The 23,645-nt window shown below is 46.5% G+C and overlaps 1 protein-coding gene across 7 annotated transcripts in view; it reads right to left on the bottom strand.

Moving 5' to 3' along the window:
• Positions 1-23,645, bottom strand: part of WDR7 (WD repeat domain 7) — a 799,383-nt gene that overhangs the window by 271,459 nt on the left and 504,279 nt on the right. For all 7 annotated transcript variants that reach the window (XM_063959708.1, XM_063959725.1, XM_063959718.1 and 4 more), the window contains one exon: positions 15,112-15,333. In XM_063959708.1, the coding sequence (XP_063815778.1) occupies positions 15,112-15,333 (222 nt within the window). The remainder of the gene's footprint in view (positions 1-15,111; positions 15,334-23,645) is intronic.

Below are 23,645 nucleotides of genomic sequence, written 5' to 3' on the forward strand. Positions count from 1 at the left end.
TGGGGGCTCGCCTGCAACACTTCGCCCATATATGGGCGGAGTCTTGCCGGGATTCTTGGGTGAGGGATCTCATATCCCAGGGGTACATGCTGGAATTTCAGGAGTTACCACCTCACAGATTCTTCAGTTCAGGCTTACCAGCCTCACTCATAAAATATGCCGCATCCTGGATACGATGCATAAGGATAACAATATCCTCTTGTGGCAGCGTATCAATTCCTGTAATGACAGTATCAGACCATTTTACTATGGCCCTAGAAATCCACCCACAGACTACGGTAGGACATTGAGCTACACCCGCTGCCGTATAGATTGACTTGAGAGTAGTTTCAATTTTGCGGTCAGTTGGCTCTTTTATGGAAATAGCCCCAGGTACAGTAGGACCAGTTTACGGATTTTCCCAAACCTTCCTATCCTCCGCAGGGAAAGCAAAGGAATTTAGTTCCCGCTTAGGGATAACAAACTTTTTGTCAGGGTTTACCCATGCTTCCTTAGCGAGGGAATTTAACTCCTTCTGGAGGCTGGCAGCCATAGAATGGCATCTGATTCTGTTCTACAGGCCAAGTTTTAAAATTCAGGAGCTAATAGTACAATCAGATGACTGGATAATGCCAACTTTGTGCAACCCAGAGTCAATGATCTGAAATGACTCTGGCACTTGCAGAGGGTAATCCGTCACGGAACGGGAAGGGAGAGAAGAAACATGTTAAGGGTTTGCTGAAATTCTGCCCACTTCTCAGCCTGGACATCTTTGTTTAAACTTTGACTTGGCTTAAATGAAGGAATTAATATTGACGAAAACATCAACGGAGCTAATGAGTTGTTAGTTAAGGCAATAAACATGTCACATTAGAGTCAGCGCAGAAACTAGGTAATTAGCCCAGCGAAAGCTCTGCTGATTGGAGCCGCCGAGTTCCTGCTCTTAACCTCTCAGTCCATTATCTGGTGCAGGACAAGTGGCGGCTGGGATAATGCACACTCTAGAACACTCGTCAGCTCTGCGGCACTGGCCAGCGGCTGCATTAATAGCGATGGGTTTATTTGGGTGTCTTAACCTTTCATTTAATCGAAGCTGACGGCGTAATGTTTAGATTTTGCATAAAGGGGAGATAAAAAAACAATAAAAAACGTGAAAATGCTGAACACGTACCTTTAGAGAGAGAGAGATTATAAAATGCTATGCATTATGTGGTTCTAGAAGGCAACGGCAGCAGGCGAGATGCAATTAATATAAATCAGAGCATGTAAAGATGATTAAAGTGTTGTAAGAATCTGGATTGTGAGAAAGGATACAGTTTTAGGACTTGCCACTTATTTTTATTTATTTACAGACCCACAAATATTTTATGATGCAGAGTACACACTGGGGAGGAATAGGACAGATATGCAGTTAATCTAACGATTCCTATCTTGAGTTACGGCAGATGCAAAATGCTGCATAAGTCAGCTAGCAATATAAAGTTGGTGCTGTGGCAGCAGAGAGCGGTGCTGAGCGGGACGGGCGAGAGGAATGGGTTCGCCGCATCGCCAAGTAGGTACTTAAAGGTGACAACATAAACCTGGGCAGAGAACTCAGGAAAGAATTAATTTCATACTTTAGTGTTTAGAGAGAATAAGTCAGTCTACCATGGCTATATATATTTCCATATGGCCTTTTATATTCCTTTTCTCTGACAGTCACTTATAGGAAGACAAAAACAAACTGAAAGACAAAGTTATGTATGACGCAAGGAACCAAGTCCTCCTACATCCTTGCTGCAGTCACGTTAAACAGCTCTTCTAATCACGCCATACCGTGGTGTGACTCGGTAGCGCCGAGCCTATGTGCGACTTTTTCCATTTAAACGCGTCTAAATCGCATTGCTATGTGAATGGGACGCACAAGCAGCTTATGCTGATTACAATGATATGCAGCATGCCTATATTTCTGTGTGCGTCTGCATCTGCATACGAAATGCTACATTAGAGTGATTTCCAAGAAAACACTAACACAGCATTTTGTATGTAGATACAGCCACAGTCACACACAGAATATAGGCATGCCGCATATCACTGTAATCAGCATAAGCTGCTTGTGTGTCCCATTCACATAGCAATGCGACTTACTAGGGTATTCAATTATCCGCAAATTCGCGGCAATTTTTCACCCGAAATTTTTTTGCAGCAATCGGGCGAAAATTGCTCCGTTTTTCGACCTATTTAATTCCAAACGGGTTTCACCTGAAAATTCTTGCAGTGAAAAGTACAGGTGAAAATGGGGAAATCAGCCTGTACCCCAAAAAATGCTAAACTAACATAGGAAAACAGAAGAGAAGTGTATTAGAGATCACATTAGAGAGTTTTTGGGGACTTAAATTGTGAGAAATGGCTGTTATATGCATTTTTTTTTAAATGTAAAAAAATTATAGAAAGCAAGTTTTTTTGAGCAAAATAAATGCTCTCATTAAATTTGGGGTACATGAAAATGGGTATAAGTATATATTTGGGTCATTTTAGGGTACTTAAAAAAAAAGTGGAAACACCGATAACTCCCATCTGCAAGCCTAAAAACACCTGTCCCACTCATAAAGCACCCCAATATACCTGTCCCATACCTTGAACCCCAATTTACATCACTTTGTACTTTTTCACCCCAAAAATGACATGTCATTATTGGCCAATTAAAAATAATTAAAAACCTCAACGTGCCTAATTAGTCATTAAGGGGGGGGGGGGGGGGTCCCAGGAGTTCTGTACCATATCCAAACATTTTTACCTTAAAATAGTGACTTTTCCCAAATTTTCACCTGCTTCACAGTAGGTGAAGTGAAATTAGTGAAAAAATGATCACCGATAAATTTTGCAGGAAAATTGAATAGGCTGTAATGGCGTTTCACGGGAAAAGTCAGATTTTTCGCTCGAAAACCGGACTTTTCACGCGAAAAGTCCGTTATCGCTGCTAATTGAATCTACCCCTTAGACGCAATGCACAAGCAGCTTATGCGGATTACAATGATATGCGTCATGCCTATATTCTGTGTGCGACTGTGGCTGCATCTGCATACGAAATGCTACGTTACAGTGTTTTCCTCTAAATCACTGTAATGTAGCATTTCGTACGCAGATACAGCCGCAGACGCACACAGAAATATAGGCATGCCGCATATCATTGTAATCAGCATAATCTGAGTGAGCGTTCTAGTCACATAGCGATGAGAGTAACATGCATTTTCGGCAAACAAAGGCGCCAGATGTTGGCAGAGCTGCCGGCTGACTTACACCAGGCATCTCCAGCTGCGTGGCGTATTGAGGAAAGATGTATGAGGACACATCTGTAAAGGGAAACTGTTTGATAACTGTGGAATAATGTTGAAGAATTATCTGAACCTGACAATTGAGGTTATAATGACCTATAATAAGAATTTACTCACCGGTAATTCTATTTCTCGTAGTCCGTAGTGGATGCTGGGAACTCCGTAAGGACCATGGGGAATAGACGGGCTCCGCAGGAGACTGGGCACTCTAAAAGAAAGATAAGGTCCTATCTGGTGTGCACTGTCTCCTCCCTCCATGCCCCTCCTCCAGACCTCAGTTAGGGAAACTGTGCCCGGAAGAGCTAACACAACAAGGAAAGGATTTGGAATCCAGGGTAAGACTCATACCAGCCACACCAATCACACCGTATAACTTGTGATCTAAACCCAGTTAACAGCATGATAACAGAGGAGCCTCTAGAAAAGATGGCTCACTACAGCAATAACCCGATTTTTGGTAACAATAACTATGTACCAGTATTGCAGACAATCCGCACTTGGGATGGGCGCCCAGCATCCACTACGGACTACGAGAAATAGAATTATCGGTAAGTAAATTCTTATTTTCTCTGACGTCCTAGTGGATGCTGGGGACTCCGTAAGGACCATGGGGATTATACCAAAGCTCCCAAACGGGCGGGAGAGTGCGGATGACTCTGCAGCACCGAATGAGCAAACACAAGGTCCTCCTCAGCCAGGGTATCAAACTTGTAGAACTTAGCAAACTTGTTTGACCCCGACCAAGCAGCAGCTCGGCAAAGCTGTAAAGCCGAGACCCTTCGGGCAGCCGCCCATGAAGAGCCCACCTTCCTTGTGGAATGGGCTTTCACCAATTTTAGATGGGGCAATCCAGCCGCAGAGTGAACCCGCTGAATCGTGCTATAGATCCAGCGAGCAATAGTCTGCTTCGAAGCAGGAGCGCCAACCTTGTTGGCTGCATACAGAATAAACAGCGAGTCAGACTTTCTGACTCCCGCCGTTCTGGAAACATAAATTTTCAAAGCCCGGACTACGTCCAGCAACTTGGAATCCTCCAAGTCCCTAGTAGCCGCAGGCACCACAATAGGCTGGTTCAAATGAAACGATGATACCACCCTAGGGAGAAATTGGGACGAGTCCTCAATTCTGCCCTGTCCATATGGAAGATCAGATAAGGGCTTTTACATGACAAAACCGCCAATTCTGACACACGCCTAGCCGAAGCTAAGGCCAATAGCATGACCACTTTCTACGTGAGATATTTTAGCTCCACGGTCTTAAGTGGCTCAAACCAGTGGGATTTCAGGAAATCCAACACAACGTTAAGATCCCAAGGTGCCACCGGTGGCACAAAAGGAGGCTGAATATGCAGCACCCCCGGAACAACGTCTGAACTTCAGGCAGTGAAGCCAGTTCTTTTTGAGAGAAAATGGATAGGGCCGAAATCTTGACCTTTATGGATCCTAATTTTAGGCCCATAGTCACTCCTGACTGTAGGAAGTGCAGGAATCGACCCCGCTGGAATTCCTCTGTAAGGCCTTCCCGGCCTCACACCAAGCAACCTATTTTCGCTATATACAGTGAAAAAGTCTTGCTGTCACGTCTTTCCTAGCCTTTATCAGCGTAGGAATAACTGAATCCGGAATGCCCTTTTCTGCTATGATCCGGCGTTCAACCGCCATGCCGTCAAATGCAGCCGCGGTAAGTCTTGGAACAGACAGGGCCCCTGTTGCAACATGTCCTGTCTGAGAGCATTTCTTGCAGCTCCGGGTACCGAGTCCTTCTTGGCCCATTCGGAGCAAAGAATATTGCTCTCACTCCTCCTTTTATTACAATTCTCAGCCCTTGGGTATGAGAGGAAGAGGAGGGAATACATAGACCGACTGGAACACCCACGGTGTTACTAGTGCGACCACAGCTATCACCTGAGGGTCCCTTGACCCGGCTTAAAACCTTTTTTAGCTTTTTATTGAGGTGGGACGCCATCTAGTCCACCTGAGGCAGTTCCCATCAATTTGCAAACTGCGTGAAGACTTCCTGATGAAGTCCCCACTTTCCCGGGTGGAGGTCGTGCCTGCTGAGGAAGTCTGCTTCCCAGTTGTCCACTCCCGGAATGAACACTGCTGACAGTGCGCTTACTTGATTCTCCGCCCCGCGAAGAATTCTGGTGGCTTCTACCCTCGCCACCCTGCCCCTTGTGCCGCCTTGGCGGTTTACATGAACCCCTGCGGTCTGACTGGATCAGAACCGGTTGGTCGTGAAGCAGGATCTCCGCTTGACTTAGGGCGTTGTATATGGCCCTTAGTTCCAGGATATTGATGTGAAGGCAAGTCTGTTGACTTGACCACAGACCTTGGAAATTTCTTACCTGTGTAACTGCCCCCCACCCTCGGAGGCTTGCATCCGTGGTCACCAGGATCCAGTCCTGAATGCTGATTCTGCGGCCCTCGAGAAGGTGAGCACTCTGCAGCCACCACAGGAGAGACACCCTGGCCCTGGGGGATAGGGTGATTAACCAATGCATCTGAAGAGGTGATCCGGACCACTTGTCCAGTAAGTCCCATTGGAAGGTCCTCGCATGGAACCTGCCTAAGTGGATGGCCTCGTATGATGCCACCATCTTTCCCAGGACTCGAGTGCAGTGTGTCACGATCCAGGTAATTCCTTATCAGTATTTACCTTCCAAATGTCTCCTGAGACTGTCCCAGTGTTCCAAGCCTGGATTCCATCTGCACTGTCTGTGTGCAGCACGCTGCATCTCATTGTTTCTAATCTCTTTACTGTGATTCTGGCAGCATCAGGGTTAAGTTTCACATGCAAGTTACAAACAGTCTTTCCCTCCAAGTTCAAACATGGGCGCAGCCATGTTTGTTTTCATCACATGTTACTTTTCAGCCTATCAGCTGTACTCTGCTCTCGGCCTGATTACCCAGCAGCTGCACTCTGGACTCTGCTTAATCAGTCAGCCAATCCCTGTTTCCCAGCTGGTATAAATATCTTGTTCCTGGGCTGGAAAGAGTTGTCAGTGCTTCAATTGTCTTCAGTGATCCCAGTGTACAGTCCTCCCATGGACTTTCTCTGCAGTACAGCCTGACGCTGCAGTGTCTACATTGCTCCCTGTGACTGGCAGTTACCTGAGACCGGCTTCCAGCTTCTAGCTTCCAGCGGTGCTCTGCCCTGCCAGTAACCATCGGTGTTCCGCCATCGATCCCCAGTAACCATCGGTGTTCCGCCATCGATCCCAAGTCTCCATCGGTGTTTCGCCATCGATCCCAAGTCACCATCGGTGTTCCGCCATCGATCCCCAGTCACCATCGGTGCTCCGCCATCGATCCCAAGTCTCCATCGGTGCTCCGCCATCGATCCCAAGTCTCCATCGGTGCTCCGCCATCGATCCCAAGTCTCCATCGGTGCTCCGCCATCGATCCCAAGTCTCCATCGGTGCTCCGCCATCAATCCCAAGTCTCCATCGGTGCTCCGCCATCGATCCCAAGTCTCCATCGGTGCTCCGCCATCGATCCCAAGTCTCCATCGGTGCTCCGCCATCGATCCCAAGTCTCCATCGGTGCTCCGCCATCGATCCCAAGTCTCCATCGGTGCTCCGCCATCGATCCCAAGTCTCCATCGGTGCTCCGCCATCGATCCCAAGTCTCCATCGGTGCTCCGCCATCGATCCCAAGTCTCCATCGGTGCTCCGCCATCGATCCCAAGTATTTCTCTGAACTGTGATTCCTGTTACCTGTACCAAGTCATCCGTATTCCTCTGAACTGTGTTTAATAAACCTTTGAACTTTCCTTCGTTGTCTTGGTCACGCCTTCGGGCATTTGTTCTAAAGGTTCCCTGCTTGTCTAAGAACCCTGTACTGCCTCCCAGGTACACATATACCTCAGCCCCTACAACTGAGGCTCCCCCTGGTCAGCACCAGCCCTCAGTTTGTGACAGTAAGCACTGACCTAATGGATCCGTCCGGAGACCAGGTCCAAGCGACCAGGCCGATGCAAGAACTTGCAGCCTGCCTTGAACGTCAGGAGACTGCACAGGGCCATGTGATTCGCTGTCTCCAGGATCTCTCCTCTCGGCTGGATGGAAAACAAGTAACCCTCCGTGGTTCAGGGGCGTCCAGTGTGCCGACTGCAGTACCTTTGGTGGTATCCCCACCCACCATTCCTGTTTCTGCTCTTTGTCTCCATTTACCGACACCTGCCAAGTTTGATGGTTCCCCAAAAGCCTGTCGGGGTTTCCTAAATCAGTGTGAGATATATTTCGAGTTACAGCCTGGAAGTTTCCCAACTGACCGCACCAAGGTTGCTTACATCATCACCCTCCTCAGTGGCTCCGCCCTCGATTGGGTATCACCTCTATGGGAGAAGTCTGATGCCCTGCTCTCTTCATATGCAGACTTCGTGGCAACCTTCAGGTGCATCTTTGATGAACCAGGTCGTGTGACCTCAGCCTCCTCTGATATCCTCCGGCTACGTAAGGGGACACAAACAGTCGGTAAATATCTGGTACAGTACCAGATCCTAGTGTCCGAACTTTCCTCAGCCCAAAAAGGGGCGTCTATGTCTACAGCCCAAAAAGGGGCGTCTATGTCTACAGCCCAAGAAGGGGCGTCTGTGTCTACAGCCCAAGAAGGGGCGTCTGTGTCTACAGCCCAAGAAGGGGCGTCTGTGTCTACAGCCCAAGAAGGGGCGTCTGTGTGTACAGCCCAAGATGGGGCGTCTGTGTGTACAGCCCAAGAAGGGGTATCCAATGTTCAAGCTCTAGTAGGGGCATATGAGTCTTCTCAAAAAGGAGTTTCTGATCTGTCAACCCCAGGAGGGGTGCTGGAGAAAACAACCCTGAGAGAGGTGTCTGATTCGTCAACCCCAGGAGGGGTCACCAAAGTTTCAGCCCCAAGGGAAGTATCCAGAGCCAAGTTCCCAGATGGAAATTTTTGTGCTACAGATGCAGTTATGAACTCCAGTTTGCCGTCTTCAGAGAGCACCACCCTGTTGGCATCCAGCATGGACCATGTCCAGGATGGTCTAACTGAACACTCGGATACAACTCATTCCGGTTCTAACCGGATTCTGACTCCTTCAGTTCCAGACGATTCCGATATCTCTGGACCCAATCCGGTTCCATCCGTAGGTCCAAAGACTCCTTCAGTTCCAGCTGATTCGAATGTCAATCCAAAGACTCCTCCGGTCCCAGCCGGTTCAAGCTTTTCCGGACCCAATCCGGTCCCATCCGTCTGTCCGGATCAGCCTCCTTCGGTTCCAGCCGACTCCAGTACCTTCGGATCTAATCCTGCCCTATCCGTCGGTCTAAAGTCTCCGCCGGTCTCAGCCGGTTCAAGTTTGTCTGGACTCAATCTGGTCTCGTCCATAGGTCCAGTACAGTCTCATCTGGTTCCAGCCAGTTCAAGTTCATCAGGATTCAATCTAGATCCTTCCGTTTGTTCAGGTAAAGAATTTATAAGAAGTGTCCTGGGGCCACTCCTAAAGGAGGGGGTGCTGTCACGATCCAGGTAATTCCTTATCAGTATTTACCTTCCAAATGTCTCCTGAGACTGTCCCAGTGTTCCAAGCCTGGATTCCATCTGCACTGTCTGTGTGCAGCACGCTGCATCTCATTGTTTCTAATCTCTTTACTGTGATTCTGGCAGCATCAGGGTTAAGTTTCACATGCAAGTTACAAACAGTCTTTCCCTCCAAGTTCAAACATGGGCGCAGCCATGTTTGTTTTCATCACATGTTACTTTTCAGCCTATCAGCTGTACTCTGCTCTCGGCCTGATTACCCAGCAGCTGCACTCTGGACTCTGCTTAATCAGCCAGCCAATCCCTGTTTCCCAGCTGGTATAAATATCTTGTTCCTGGGCTGGAAAGAGTTGTCAGTGCTTCAATTGTCTTCAGTGATCCCAGTGTACAGTCCTCCCATGGACTTTCTCTGCAGTACAGCCTGACGCTGCAGTGTCTACATTGCTCCCTGTGACTGGCAGTTACCTGAGACCGGCTTCCAGCTTCTAGCTTCCAGCGGTGCTCTGCCCTGCCAGTAACCATCGGTGTTCCGCCATCGATCCCCAGTAACCATCGGTGTTCCGCCATCGATCCCAAGTCTCCATCGGTGTTTCGCCATCGATCCCAAGTCACCATCGGTGTTCCGCCATCGATCCCCAGTCACCACCGGTGCTCCACCATCGATCCCCAGTCACCACCGGTGCTCCGCCATCGATCCCAAGTCACCATCGGTGCTCCGCCATCGATCCCAAGTCTCCATCGGTGCTCCGCCATCGATCCCAAGTCTCCATCGGTGCTCCGCCATCGATCCCAAGTCTCCATCGGTGCTCCGCCATCGATCCCAAGTCTCCATCGGTGCTCCGCCATCGATCCCAAGTCTCCATCGGTGCTCCGCCATCGATCCCAAGTCTCCATCGGTGCTCCGCCATCGATCCCAAGTATTTCTCTGAACTGTGATTCCTGTTACCTGTACCAAGTCATCCGTATTCCTCTGAACTGTGTTTAATAAACCTTTGAACTTTCCTTCGTTGTCTTGGTCACGCCTTCGGGCATTTGTTCTAAAGGTTCCCTGCTTGTCTAAGAACCCTGTACTGCCTCCCAGGTACACATATACCTCAGCCCCTACAACTGAGGCTCCCCCTGGTCAGCACCAGCCCTCAGTTTGTGACACAGTGATGCCCTGACACCTGTTTTGGTTTTAATAGATTCCTGACCAGTGTCATGAGCTCCTGAGCTCTCTCTATCGGGAGATAAACCCTTTCTGGTCTGTGTCTAGGATCGTGCCTAGAAGAGGCAGATGAGCTGTAGGAACCAACTGCGACTTTGGAATATATAGAATCCAGCCGTGTTGCCGTTACACTTCCAGAGATACGCTGTTCAGCAACTGCTCTCTTGATCTCGCTTGTATGAGGAGATCGTCCAAGTACGTGATAATAGTGACACCGTGCTTCCGCAGGAGCACAATCATATCCGCCATTACCTTGGTTATGACAATCCCGTACCACAATTCTGAGGTACGCCTAATGAGGTGGATAAATGGGGACATGAAGGTATGCATCCCTTATGACCCGATTCACGATAAAGTCTCCCTCTTTTTAGGCTTGCCCTGACTGCTCTTAGCGATTCCATCTTGAACTTGAACCTTCTCAGGTATATGTTCAGGGATCTTTAATTCAATGTGGGTCTGACCGAACCGTCTGGTTTCGGGATTACAACATGGTCGAATAATAACACCCTCTTGTTGAAGGAGGGGACCCTTGACCACCACCTGTTAACTGCAATTCACAAATTGTATCTTTAACACTGGCTCCCCCTCTTGGGGGGAAGCCCGCAGGGCCGTCGGTGAGGGGGCATCTTCTCACAGTCCAGCTTGTATCCCTGAGACACAATATCTATTGCCCAGGGACCTAACAGGGAGTGAACCCACTTGTGGCTGAACTTACGAAGGCGTGTCCCCACCGGGCCTAGCTCCGCCTGTGGAGCCCCAGCGGCATAGGTGGATTTTTCTAGGGGCCGGGGAGGACTTCTGTTCCTGGGAACTAGCTGTGTTGATCCCGGCTCTGACAAGAAAGAACGCACCTCAGACTTTCTTGTTTCTTTATTCGAAACGCTGCATTTAATAATGTCGTGCTTTCTTAGGCTGTGCAGGAATATAAGGCAAACTAGCAGAATTACCAGCTATAGCTGTGGAGACCAGGCCCGAGAACCCTTCTCCACACAATCCTCAGCCTTCCATATGCCTCTTAAGTCAGCATCATCTGTCCAATGCATATTCTACAGGACACGTAGAGCAGAGATCGACATAGCTTTGACTCTAGGACCCAGTATACTCATGTCTCTTTGGGCATGCTTTATAACTATATATCTACCACTTAAGACAGCATCTTTAATATATTTACTAGGGTCTCAATCTCTGCTGATAAGGTACCTGTCCACGCTGCCACAGCGCTATAAACCCATGCCGACACAATCGCCGGTCTGGGTAGTATACTAGAATGTGCATGCTATCTGCAGGATCCCTGAGAATAGCAAGTGCTACCGTCTGTGCAAACAGGACACCCTAGGGGAAGATTCTCAACACATCCTGGCCCTAATGGGGAAAGGATACAGCCTGAGAATTCTCTTGTGGGAAGCTGCCGTCTCTTGTCTGGAGATTCCCGCTCTTTTTCCTCATGAGAGGAGGGAAATTTACCTCAGCATTCTTCCCCTTAAACATGTGTACTCTCGTGTCAGGGACAGATGAGTCATCAGTGATATGCAAATCATCTTTTATTTCAATATCATATATTGAATACCTTCTAGCCATCTTGGCTGTAACTTTGCATTATCGTAGTCGACAGTGGAGTTAAACTCCGTGTCGATACCAGTGTTTGTTATTTTGGATAGTGAGCATTGTGAGACTCTGAAGGTCTCTGTGACATAGGGACAGACATGGGTCGATTTCCTGTCTGATCCCTAACCATTTGTGCAATAAATTCACCTTAGCACTTACACATATCCAAACAGGTGTCGGCGTTGTCGACGGAGACACCCTCTCACATACATATCCGCTCAATCACCTCCTTAGAGGAGCCTTTTACCTCAGACATGTCGACACACGCGTGCCGACACACCACACACACAGGGGATGCTCTATTTGAAGACAGTTCCCCCACAAGGCCCTTTGGAGAGACAGAGAGAGAGTATGCCAGCACACACCCCAGCGCTATATAACCCAGGGATTACACTATAACTCAGTGTTTACCCAGTAGCTGCTGTATATACAATTTTTGCGCCTAAATTTATGTGCCCCCCCCCTCTCTTTTCACCCTTTGTGTACCAGGATACTGCAGGGGAGAGCCTGGGGAGCTTCCTTCCAGCGGAGCTGTGAAGAGAAAATGGCGCTGATGTGCTGAGGAAGAAGGCCCCGCCCCCTCAGCGGCGGGCTTCTGTCCTGTTTCTGACTAAAAATGGCGGGAGTTTTACACATATACAGTCACAGACTGTAGAATGTGTATTTCTATTGCTGCCCAGGGCGACCCCCCCAGCGCCCTGCACCCTACAGTGACCGGAGTGTGTGGTGTGCTGTGGGAGCAATGGCGCACAGCTGCGGTGCTGTGCGCTACCTTAATGAAGACAGGAGTCTTCTGCCGCCGATTTAATCGCTTCTCTTCTGACTTCTGGCTCTGCAAGGGGGATGGCGGCGCGGCTCCGGGAACGGACGATCGAGGTCAGGCCCTGTGTTCGAACCCTCTGGAGCTAATGGTGTCCAGTAGCCTAAGAAGCACAAGCTAGCTGCAAGCAGGTAGGTTTGCTTCTCTCCCCTCAGTCCCACGTAGCAGTGAGTCTGTTGCCAGCAGATCTCACTGAAAATAAAAAACCTAACAAATACTTTCTTTCTAGCAAGCTCAGGAGAGCCCACTAGGAGCACCCAGCTCTGGCCGGGCACAGATTCTAACTGAGGTCTGGAGGGGGGGCATAGAGGGAGGAGCCAGTGCACACCAGATAGTACCTAATCTTTCTTTTAGAGTGCCCAGTCTCCTGCGGAGCCCGTTTATTCCCCATGGTCCTTACGGAGTTCCCAGCATCCACTAGGACGTCAGAGAAAAGATGATTACTTTCACTAGAACAGTGCCTTCCAAACTTTCTAGTGTGGATATGGCACCGATTCCCCACTGGTACTTATTTCGCAACTCCATAATCATTCCACACATAAAGGCCACAGTGCACTGTGATGTTAGTAGATAATGAATTAGCAATGGCTGTATGGGATGGCACCGAGCTCGGCCATGATGGTGGGGGCACTATCATTACTCTTCATTATTTTATGCACAGGTATTAATTAAATCTTCAGTCCTGATGTGGGACCTTTCCTTACAATAGCTAAACAACAAAATAAGCGGTTAATATAAGTAAAGCAACACTGCAGAACAGAGGAGGAAGTCGTACAGGAAGGTGAAGGGACATCTGTAAGAGAGAAACTAGGAGAGCAAAGCCATACTGTACGTTTTAGCTCGAGATTCGCTCGAGTACACACACCCACAAACAGCGCAGTGTATTCTCCTTCCAAAGTCTACACTCAGTGAATCAAAAGTGAAAGCGAGATCAATTTCATTCCACAGTCCTACATGTACTTCCATCTCTTTAAAGAACTGAACAATACTTGCAACTGCCCTTAATACACTGCTCAAAAAAATAAAGGGAACACTAAAATAACACATCCTAGATCTGAATGACTGAAATATTCTTATTAAATACTTTGTTCTTTACATAGTTGAATGTGCTGACAACAAAATCACACAAAAATTATCAATGGAAATCAAATTTATTAACCCATGGAGGTCTGGATTTGGAGTCACACTCAAAATTAAAGTGGAAAAACACACTACAGGCTGATCCAACTGATGTAATGTCCTTAAAACAAGTCAAAATGAGGCTCAGTAGTGTGTGTGGCCTCCACGTGCCTGTATGACCTCCCTACAACGCCTGGGCATGCTCCTGATGAGGTGGCGAATGGTCTCCTGAGGGATCTCCTCCCAGACCTGGACTAAACCATCCGCCAACTCCTGGACAGTCTGTGGTGCAACGTGGTGTTGGTGGATGGAGCGAGACATGGTGTCCCAGATGTGCTCAATTGAATTCAGGTCTGGGGAACGGGCGGGCCAGTCCATAGCATCAATGCCTTCGTCTTGCAGGAACTGCTGACACACTCCAGCCACATGAGGTCTAGCATTGTCTTGCTTTAGGAGGAACCCAGGGCCAACCGCACCAGCATATGGTCTCACAAGAGGTCTGAGGATCTCATCTCGGTAACTAATGGCAGTCAGGCTACCGCTGGCGAGCACATGGAGGGCTGTGCGGCCCCCCAAAGAAATGCCACCCCACACCATTACTGACCCACTGCCAAACTGGTCATGCTGGAGGATGTTGCAGGCAGCAGAACATTCTCCTTGGCATCTCCAGACTCTGTCACGTCTGTCACATGTGCTCAGTGAGAACCTGCTTTCATGTGTGAAGAGCACAGGGCGCCAGTGGTGAATTTGCCAATCTTGGTGTTCTCTGGCAAATGCCAAACGTCCTGCACGGTGTTGGGCTGTAAGCACAACCCCCACCTGTGGACATCGGGCCCTCATACCACCCTCATGGATTCTGTTTCTGATCGTTTGAGTAGACACATGCACATTTGTGGCTTGCTGGGGGTCATTTTGCAGGGCACTGGCAGTGCTCCTCCAGTTCCTCCTTGCACAAAGGCGGAGGTAGCGGTCCTGCTGCTGGGTTGTTGCCCTCCTACGGCCTCCTCCACATCTCCTGATGTACTGGCCTGTCTCCTGGTAGCGCCTCCATGCTCTGGACACTACGCTGACAGACACCGCAAACCTTCTTGCCACAGCTCGCATTGATGTGTCATCCTGAATGAGCTGCACTACCTCAGCCACTTGTGTGGGTTGTAGGGAGGTCATACAGGCCCGTGGAGGCCACACACACTACTGAGCCTCATTTTGACTTGTTTTAAGGACATTACATCAAAGTTGGATAAGCCTGTAGTGTGTTTTTCCACTTTTATTTTGAGTGTGACCACAAATCTAGACCTCCATGGGTTAATAAATTTGATTTCCATTGATAATTTTTGTGTGATTTTGTTGTCAGCACATTCAACTATGTAAAGAACAAAGTATTTAATAAGAATATTTCATTCATTCAGATCTAGGATGTGTTATTTTAGTGGTCCCTTTATTTTTTTGAGCAGTGTATAAGACAATGGAAAATACAGATTTGCTTTCTTTTTTAGGGGTTTGGGGGGGCAAAGGCAAAGTCTGCTATGGGACTACACACCTTGTGGGCAGAGACTGACTTACATGTATGTCGGGCCAGTGAGTAGTTTGAGCCCCCGCTGGTCAGTCCAAACCCCTCCGGAATCTGACTGGAACTGCGTGGCCGTGTTAACAGTTTCGGTGGCTCGATCTCCGCTCCAAACTCTGCTCCAATCACCCCCAGCAAGACTATGGCAGTGGCCTGCTTCCGCCTCTCCTCATACGAATAAGATGCTTTTTTTATAGGGGGGAGGTTTGAGAGACAACCTGAAAAATAAAAGCCCACGTAGATTATTAATGGCCGAGAAAAACAATCTTTTATACACAGTCTTTTCATCAGGATGGCCACATAGACACTTTTCCTTTGTGCAGTATTACTTTCATGTATTTCTTATCTCACACACTGTAACCTAGGTCGCGCACCCAAGATGGCAGTGTGATGTTGTACTCTCATGGGTAGGGTGAAAGACGCATGGAACTGGAGATTTTTGTAAGAAACTGGCATCTCACTTTAGTATTCTGTAGGTCAACATTACATGACACCTCTTAAGGAATTGCCTGTTCTGTCCAGTGTAACATATGTATAGTAGTCTGTCCAAGATGGCTGCCACACCCAGTACTTTCATGGGTAAGATAAATAATGCTTGGAACTGATCCAAACTGCATCAACCCTGTATTATGTTTAATGATTTCTGTATTTCCTGCCAATCTAAACCTCTGTATAATGTTTATGAGCGCATTGAGTCCTTCTGGAGAAAATCGCTATATAAATAAAATTATTTCTATTACTATATGGAAAATATTAAACTGTAAATCATTGCCTTCCATAGAGTGCCCAGGCCTTGCTAACAGCAGATGTCGTGTTGCCAAAAGAATTCCTATGTATGAAACTACGCCCAGTACCTAAGGGCAGGAGGCACCTGTTCAAAGGATAGGAAGCATTGCGCCTAGTATAAACATCAGTAAACACTGCGCCCAGTTTAAACGTCAGTAAACACTGCACCCAACACATAGGACACCCTGAGGAAGACTTAACAGCAGAAACGCGTTGGTGGAGAACGCTGCAGGATTTGGATTCTGTAGGAGACAAGGATTCCACTACCCGGTGGGTCGAGTCCGGACACATCACCCCCATAAGTCCTGATACAGACGTCCTTATTTTCCCTCGAAAAATCCTATTGTGAGCACAAGGGTTATCAGGACGGGGACTACATAAGGAATCGTTATCCCAAGAAAGATACCTTTATATGCAGGTCACAGCATCTGTTCCTGTAAGTAGGGTACGCCCACTTAACAAACACCTTTACTGTGCACTGTGGGGTGACCCTATAATAAGCTAAAGATCTCACGGACCAGAGGTGGTTTTAAGAAGGATAAAGATACCTTTATAGGAATCATTTACTCCTTTTTTGGTGTGAGTACGGTACGCCTCCATTGTTTGCATATATCAACATTGGCTTAGAGAACTCTCTACCTGTTTTATAACTGGATATAAATGAGACAGTACTACACACTGAGCCAATTCAGACCTTATCGCTAGACTGCGTTTTCGTGCATCGGGCGAACAGGTATAAACTGCGCATGCGTATGCACCGCAATGCGCAGGTGCGTCGCATGGGTACAACGCGGATCGCCGCTCAGCGATGGGTTTCTGCGAAGGATCCATTTGCACAGGCATTCGCAAGGAGATTGACAGGAATAAGCCATTTGTGGATGGTAACTGACCGTTTTCTGGGAGTGGATGGAAAAACGCAGGCGTGTCCCAGCGTTAGCAGGGAGGGTTCCTGACGTCAATTCCGGTCCCGGACAGGCTGATGTGATCGCAGCGGCTGAGTAAGTCCTGGGCTGCTCAGAGACTGCACAAAATCTGTTCGTACAGCTCTGCTACACATGCGTTCACACACTTGCAAAGCGAAAATACACTCCCCCTGTGGGCGGCGACAATGCAAACGCAGGACCGCAAAAAAACCCTAGCGAGTGAACAGGTCTGAATTAGCCCCACTGTGTATATATTTCTTCTTTTCAAAGGACTCATCACGTGAAAGTAATGAAGGGAAGAAAATCAAGTACTATTGACTACAGCTGTCGGAGTAAGCATTGACTTGAAAGACTTATGTCAAAAAGACTTGGTGATATTTCATTATATAAAAATTGTTTGCAGTATTAAGTGAGTGCTTTCAGTGTTAGTGCCGAAATATTGTATTGTATTGTCGAAGTCAGAAAAATGTCTCTATGCACGTTGCCATATTTGCACCGCACACTGGTCCGTGCTGCGCATGCGTGCGCTCTCCCGTGGAGGCGCATACCCGCAATAGCGTGCACTCGCAGGCGCGGTATGCGTATTTACGGTAGAGTTTACGTAGTCGTAGCGTGCGACCCATTCGTTACAACTGTTCACAATTAATGTAGTTTATAGATCATGGTCCCTTTGATAGATTCTGAAAGTTTGGTTAAAATAGAATGTCCCTGAGCTGAGGAGTCCCTCTTTGCATCGTACGAAGGGTCTAACAGGAATCATACAGCAGTGTTTGGTACCCATCGGAAGAGTATTTAATTAGCAATATTCCGGTGTTGGTTTGGAGCGTATTAATTGCTCGTGCGAATAGTTATGGACATAAGAAGTTATGTCCATTTATTTATTATTATTTGTTCTTACTTAGTCATGCATCTGAACAGTTGGAGACAGGCATCAGTAGGTCTCAAATGTCTCTTTGACCTCAGAGATCCCCCAAACAATAGTTTGCATGTTAAGAGGGCCTCATATCTACACATGCATAAGGTAAACACAGGAATAGTAATTGAAGATCAATTGTACTCCAAATCAGTATCTTTCCCGCAGACGGAGTACAATAGCCTTTAATTACACTGAGCTTTTGAGACTCAATAAGGAGGGCCAACACCTGTGTTTACAAATGGGGCTGGATTTGTATACAGGAGAATGAGGGCTGAGATGTCATTGTCTCAACTGAAAGTGGACATCATGAATATAGAACAGAACCCAGACAGGATTCTGTTTTGTATTCGCCAAACAATAGCTTCTCACTAGACAGGAATGTGTTGGTCATCACCCATTGTGTTACATAACCAAGGCCACTGATGCAGCTGGCTCACATGCTGGGAGGGACACACACTTCCTGTGGTTGACACACCCCCACAGCTGGAATGCAGGTATGATATACCCACTGGAGATCACAGGGCTGAGGGACACTCAGAACTAAGCTAGCATCAAGCAGCATGGCGGCTACATCCCCAGGACAGAATTCCTTCCCAAAGGCTAAGTATAGAATCACATGGCTATAGAAGGAAATATAGACATATTGCTTTCTGGTTTAAATAGGATATTGTAACTTGGCTGTGATGATTGTTGGGTGTTAGTGTTGGTGCCCTGTGGAATCTGTGATGGTAGCTGGGATCTTGTTAATCATAAATACCACCATGCAGTACTTTTGAATATGTGCTGGTAGCAATGGCAGGCTGATACTTGTGAGTACCTGGTGGTCTGGTCTTGTGATAACTCATATGCTCTGGTTATAGAGATACTGTGTTTGCTTGAAATTGTGAAAGGTGATTTAGATTGTTTGGAATTGTAAAATCAGAACATATGCATTGTTTTGAGGCTTGGACATTTTGGAATAAGATGGAGTCTAGCTTCTGCCCCATGCGGCATTGTAGGGACGATTGTGTAGCTGGGTGTTGTGTATATAGGGACAGGCAGCATGGGTAAGCTCAAGTACTTTCTAAACAAAGATTCTCAGCATTGATTAACTGCGCAGCGATTGTTCCTCACATGTGTAAGCTTCGCTGCAACCATATTGTCTTTTAATGTTATTGTGAGCCAATCTCTCTCAAATCTCTCTCTCTCTCTTGTCTTCTCATCTTCTCTTATTTCTCCTTAAACTTAACTGTATTGTATTGTAGTGTGTTTCCTGTATAGTTATCTGGTTAGGTGGTTTATGTTATACTGTAGTGTATCATTTGTACTGTGATTCCTTTTTGCAAGTATATTAGTTATAATACATAGTTAATAGGCTTTGGAACCTAAACCAGTATCTGTGTATTTTCTATAGTGTTAAGTGTTCACTTGAGCGTCGGTGACGCTCAAGCAGCTTTGTAGTTAGTCAGGTTACACAAGGTTGCACTTACACCCTGTACTCACATTAAGGTATTCAGTGTATTTCATTGGTATAAGGTTTTAATATAAAGGTATAGTGTTGTGAGCGTCTGCATCGCTGGTGACCTCCTCGTGGTCTCGAGCGTAGGCTACGCTACAGCGAATCATTCCCCTAGACATAACCAATAACGTGTCCTGTGATCACTGGGCCGTGAGCGAACGTGACGCTTGAGCGTCTCGCCTACGGCTTAGCGATCGTTACGCAGATAGCGTACCCATACGGTATTTCTTAAGCAAACAGCGTACAGTGTTCTTAGCTTCATAAAGGGTTGTTTATACGACAAGGGAATTTGGCATTGTCAATTGGGAACTCGTCCTATACTTCTCACATCTGCACTAGGTAGATCAGCAGACATTATCCCCCAGCAAAGGGTGGGAGATTGTCTCATAGTGCTGGCGGGATAAGCGTCTGCTTCGCTTAGATAAAGAGTGCTGAAGGAACCCGGTAACCGGAAGTAAGAACAAAACGCTTGTGTCTTTTTAAAACTGTTTATTTTTCTTTTGTCTTGCGTACGCACGCATATATCTGCATTTCTGTTTCATTTTCGTATATCACTATTCCTGTTTGCCAATTTTATAGTTGATAGAAAGTGCTAAAAAGAGATTTGCTGTTATTTCATAGTAGAGGTAATAGTTAAAGTATAGAACAACACACGGTTTGTCTGAGATACAAGGCAGTCAGTGTGGATTGCGGTAGATGATCAGGGATCATTTACATTGATAAAAATATATTGTGTTACGGTGGATCCTTTGCATTGCGTACACGTGTCGCTAACAAAGACTAGCGTACGCAATCCAAAAGGCAGACGCACGCAGTGTACATTACGCAACGTAGCGTCCGGTTACGCCCACGTAGCTCAAGTTGTGATAAAGTGAAGTAACGCAAAGGCGATAATTAACGCACAGCGGTAGATAACGCGAAGCGGTAAATAACGCAAATCTATTTTTGGAAAATCTGAAATTTAGTTTAACAGATCCTGCTCCTAATTGGTAACACTTTTGGCCTAAAGACAATTTCTGCGCAGAAATAGATATAGAAACAAAAGTGTACATGTGCTGAGTGAGTGTGTTTTGTATACAAAAGTTTATATAACTGTAAAGTGGAACCAAAAGGAAAGCCGGGTACTCGTCAAGGGACATACGTGTAAGTGACATATACGGTGGCTAGGGAGGCATCCCTGGTTAAATAATATTTGAGCATTAGAGTATAGCGGACCATAAGGTAACAAGACCAGGAGGTCATAAGGTAACAGACCAGGAGGTCATAAGGTAACAGACCAGGAGGTCATAAGGTAACAGGTAAAATAGACAAAGAGGTCCGCTATAAAAGTCCAGTGGCACAACGCCTGGGGTGTTGGTGCAGAACCCATATAGGCCATAAGCTCTTGCTGAAGGAATCGCAGCCGGAAACATCGATTCCATTGATCTCTCAGTACATAACAAGTAGTGCTTGTGTACTGAACGATTGGACCACACGTAATTGTGTGCAGTAGTTAGTAATCTGACCTAATACCATTAGAGTAAAGTGGTCACAAACGCTATTTGTACATTCTGACGTGATTTGTGTAATTTTTTATTTTTGGAAGGGAAGTTCGCTGGTCACTCAGGAACTATCCAACAACCGATACTTGCTGGGGAACGCGCCCCAGTAAATAAAGGTTCACAGGGGCCCTGGGTTGGGTACCGCAGCTCTGGATACAGTGATTGCAGCACAGGCCAACGTGGGCGAGAAGTAAGTGGGGTACTTGATAAACCACCACCGCCGGCCTGCCCAAGGACATCTTGGTTTGTTTGTAAGGGTTCGCTGAAAACCTTGAGATAAAGATCCAAGGAGGAATAAGCAACGCCTGCAGATTATGGGGGCCAGTTGTTCAGGTAGGGGGCGATCAACCTCGGTTCGGGTTGATTCAGAGAACCGACCAGTTGGGTCGGCACGATATGTAATGTGTGAAAAATACGGTAGTCACACAGAGGTTTTATGTGATGAATGGGAGAGAATGACTGTACAAGACAGGGACAAATTCCCAAGAATAGGTAGCTTCAGTCCAGTAGTGTTACAAAATTTAAGGAGGAGGATAAGTCTCATTGAACCAACGAAGAGACAAAATAAACATTATGAATATTTACAGTTATGGCAACAGGAAAGTGAATTACAAAAAGAGTCTATTGACTTTTCTGACTCTTATCTTGTGAGGAGAGACAGTGGCATCAGGAGAGGGGTTGATTGCGGAGAGAAAGACACAAGGGTGAACAATAAAAACGCTCTTAGCAACTGTAATATAGATTATAAGAATAAGTGTAATAAATGTAACAATGATTATTGTAATACTGTTGAATGTACAACTATTAACCTGTGCAAGCTGCACCCCATGTCAAACCTCCCTCAGGAATACAAACAAGAAAGTGAGCCCAGAACGATGTCGGCACCTCTTCCAGAAGCCATCCTACAAGACATCCAGGTGGACACGACCAAATTGGTAAAGGCAATAATCAAACCCCCTAACGGAGGGTCAGGTGAGGTCGTGTCCACAGGTACGTACAATGTTTTATATCACGCACAAACAAATGTACCTCATATTGTAAGACCAAAACAAGGTGATGTGATTGAGTTTAGTCCTGTCAGGGTGATCACAGTCCCCAATGGGAAGACTGACGATCAGGGAATCATTCCCGTCAAGGACAGTGCAATGCGCCGTCCCTGGTCCCGGACAGAATTGAGATCAATCATGTCTGATTTCCCAGATCCTAGGAAAGATCTAACTGTATGATCAAAGATTCACAGAAGGTATATCAACTCCCTAGACAACGACATAATCATGGTATCCAAGGAATCAGGGAGGTACAGGGAAAGCGGTTGATGGTGATGAGCATCCAAGCGTTTGAGGAGGCATCAAATCAACCAAAACCCCAGGCCATTGGCACATGGAGGAACTTAAGGATTTGTGATCTGTGCAAAAGAGAAGGGCATTATGCCAGTAACTGCAACAGCCCACATAAAATCAGACCCCCTAGACCAAGAAATTAGCAAAATTACAATACACACCATTATAATCAAGGATCACATAGGCAGGAAAGGTGATTATTAGGAATGGAGGCAAGCCTGAAGTAACGGTTAATGAAGTGGGAGGTCATTCACTAAAGACACAGGAATGACCAGGTGAAAAGTTGTAAATGTATTTGTGAAAAATGTTTTTCTCTCCCTCTCTCTATCCCCATCTCTGACTAGTAGTGGTAAGAATTCACACATTGCATACCCACTTGGTCCTTGCAGAAGTCTACCAAACCCCAGCATGACCTCCGCCACAATGTATTTCTGGCCAGATACAGACAGTGGAGTAATGCAGGTGCTGGTGGGGAGGGACTGCTCAAGGAGACCAGTAGACACATAGATATGACAGCCTAATAAGTCTGACAATGTTTTTCTAATGCTAACAATGTTTTCTTACAATGTTTAAAAATGCTTTGTTTCTCTTTTCTTATTGATGGTTATTGTCGAGTTATGTAATGTATATATGCACATGAATTGTTCTCTATCTCTTTTGTTTTTTTTTATTTTCTCTCTCTTCTCACTCATGTTTCCATGGTTTAAAGATGCTATGTCACCCCTCAGTTGGACCAATGGTAATGCCAGATTTTTGCTCCTTACAGAAAGATCGTCGGTTAGGAAGGAATATTGCATCACCAGAATGATCGTTTTTGAAGACTGAGAGACAACACCTTTGAGAGGACAGCAGAACAAGAAGAACAACAAGACGAGAGAACTTATTATCGTAACGAGTTCTCTCCCCCTCAAACTGATTTTCTTATACCCCATTTACAAATTTCTTCTTTTCTCCTCCTGTAAGATGGACTTGCCCCAAGAGACTGTGATATGGATTTTTCCCGTTAACCATGATGTTGACCAGAGCAGTCTGTTTCGGTGAGAGTACCAGTGAGGTCGAGAAAGGATCCAGAAAGGTCCTGATGACTGAGACGGAGGTGTAAATTTCCAATAGCAACCCAATCACCAAGCAAAGGCGAGTACCGGGCACGATCTAACAACCATGTTATTTGTAAACAACTGTGAAGGAATGTTAGTTCAAAAAGAAAGTTGTATCTGTAGGCTCTGTAACAAAGAAATGCCAATCCAGTTTTAATATCCATATGGACCGGCATCCATTGAGTGACTATCACTCTCTAGTGGGTAACGTGTTAAACCAAACAGATTGTTGGGTATGCTCTCAAGTACCTCAGGGTCACAGCAAATCAGGGCTAGTACCATTTCCTTTAACGTTAGGGGAGGTACTTGAGCTAAGTGGTGGGAGACCGGTGGACCGGAGGTTTAATATCTCCAGCCCTCCTAGTTTGAAGCTCCACCAATACCATGTGGATAGGTCCCTCATATGTTTTAACATCTCCAATCCCAGAA

This window comes from Pseudophryne corroboree, chromosome 1 (assembly GCF_028390025.1).
Source record: "Pseudophryne corroboree isolate aPseCor3 chromosome 1, aPseCor3.hap2, whole genome shotgun sequence".
Taxonomy (NCBI): domain Eukaryota; kingdom Metazoa; phylum Chordata; class Amphibia; order Anura; family Myobatrachidae; genus Pseudophryne; species Pseudophryne corroboree.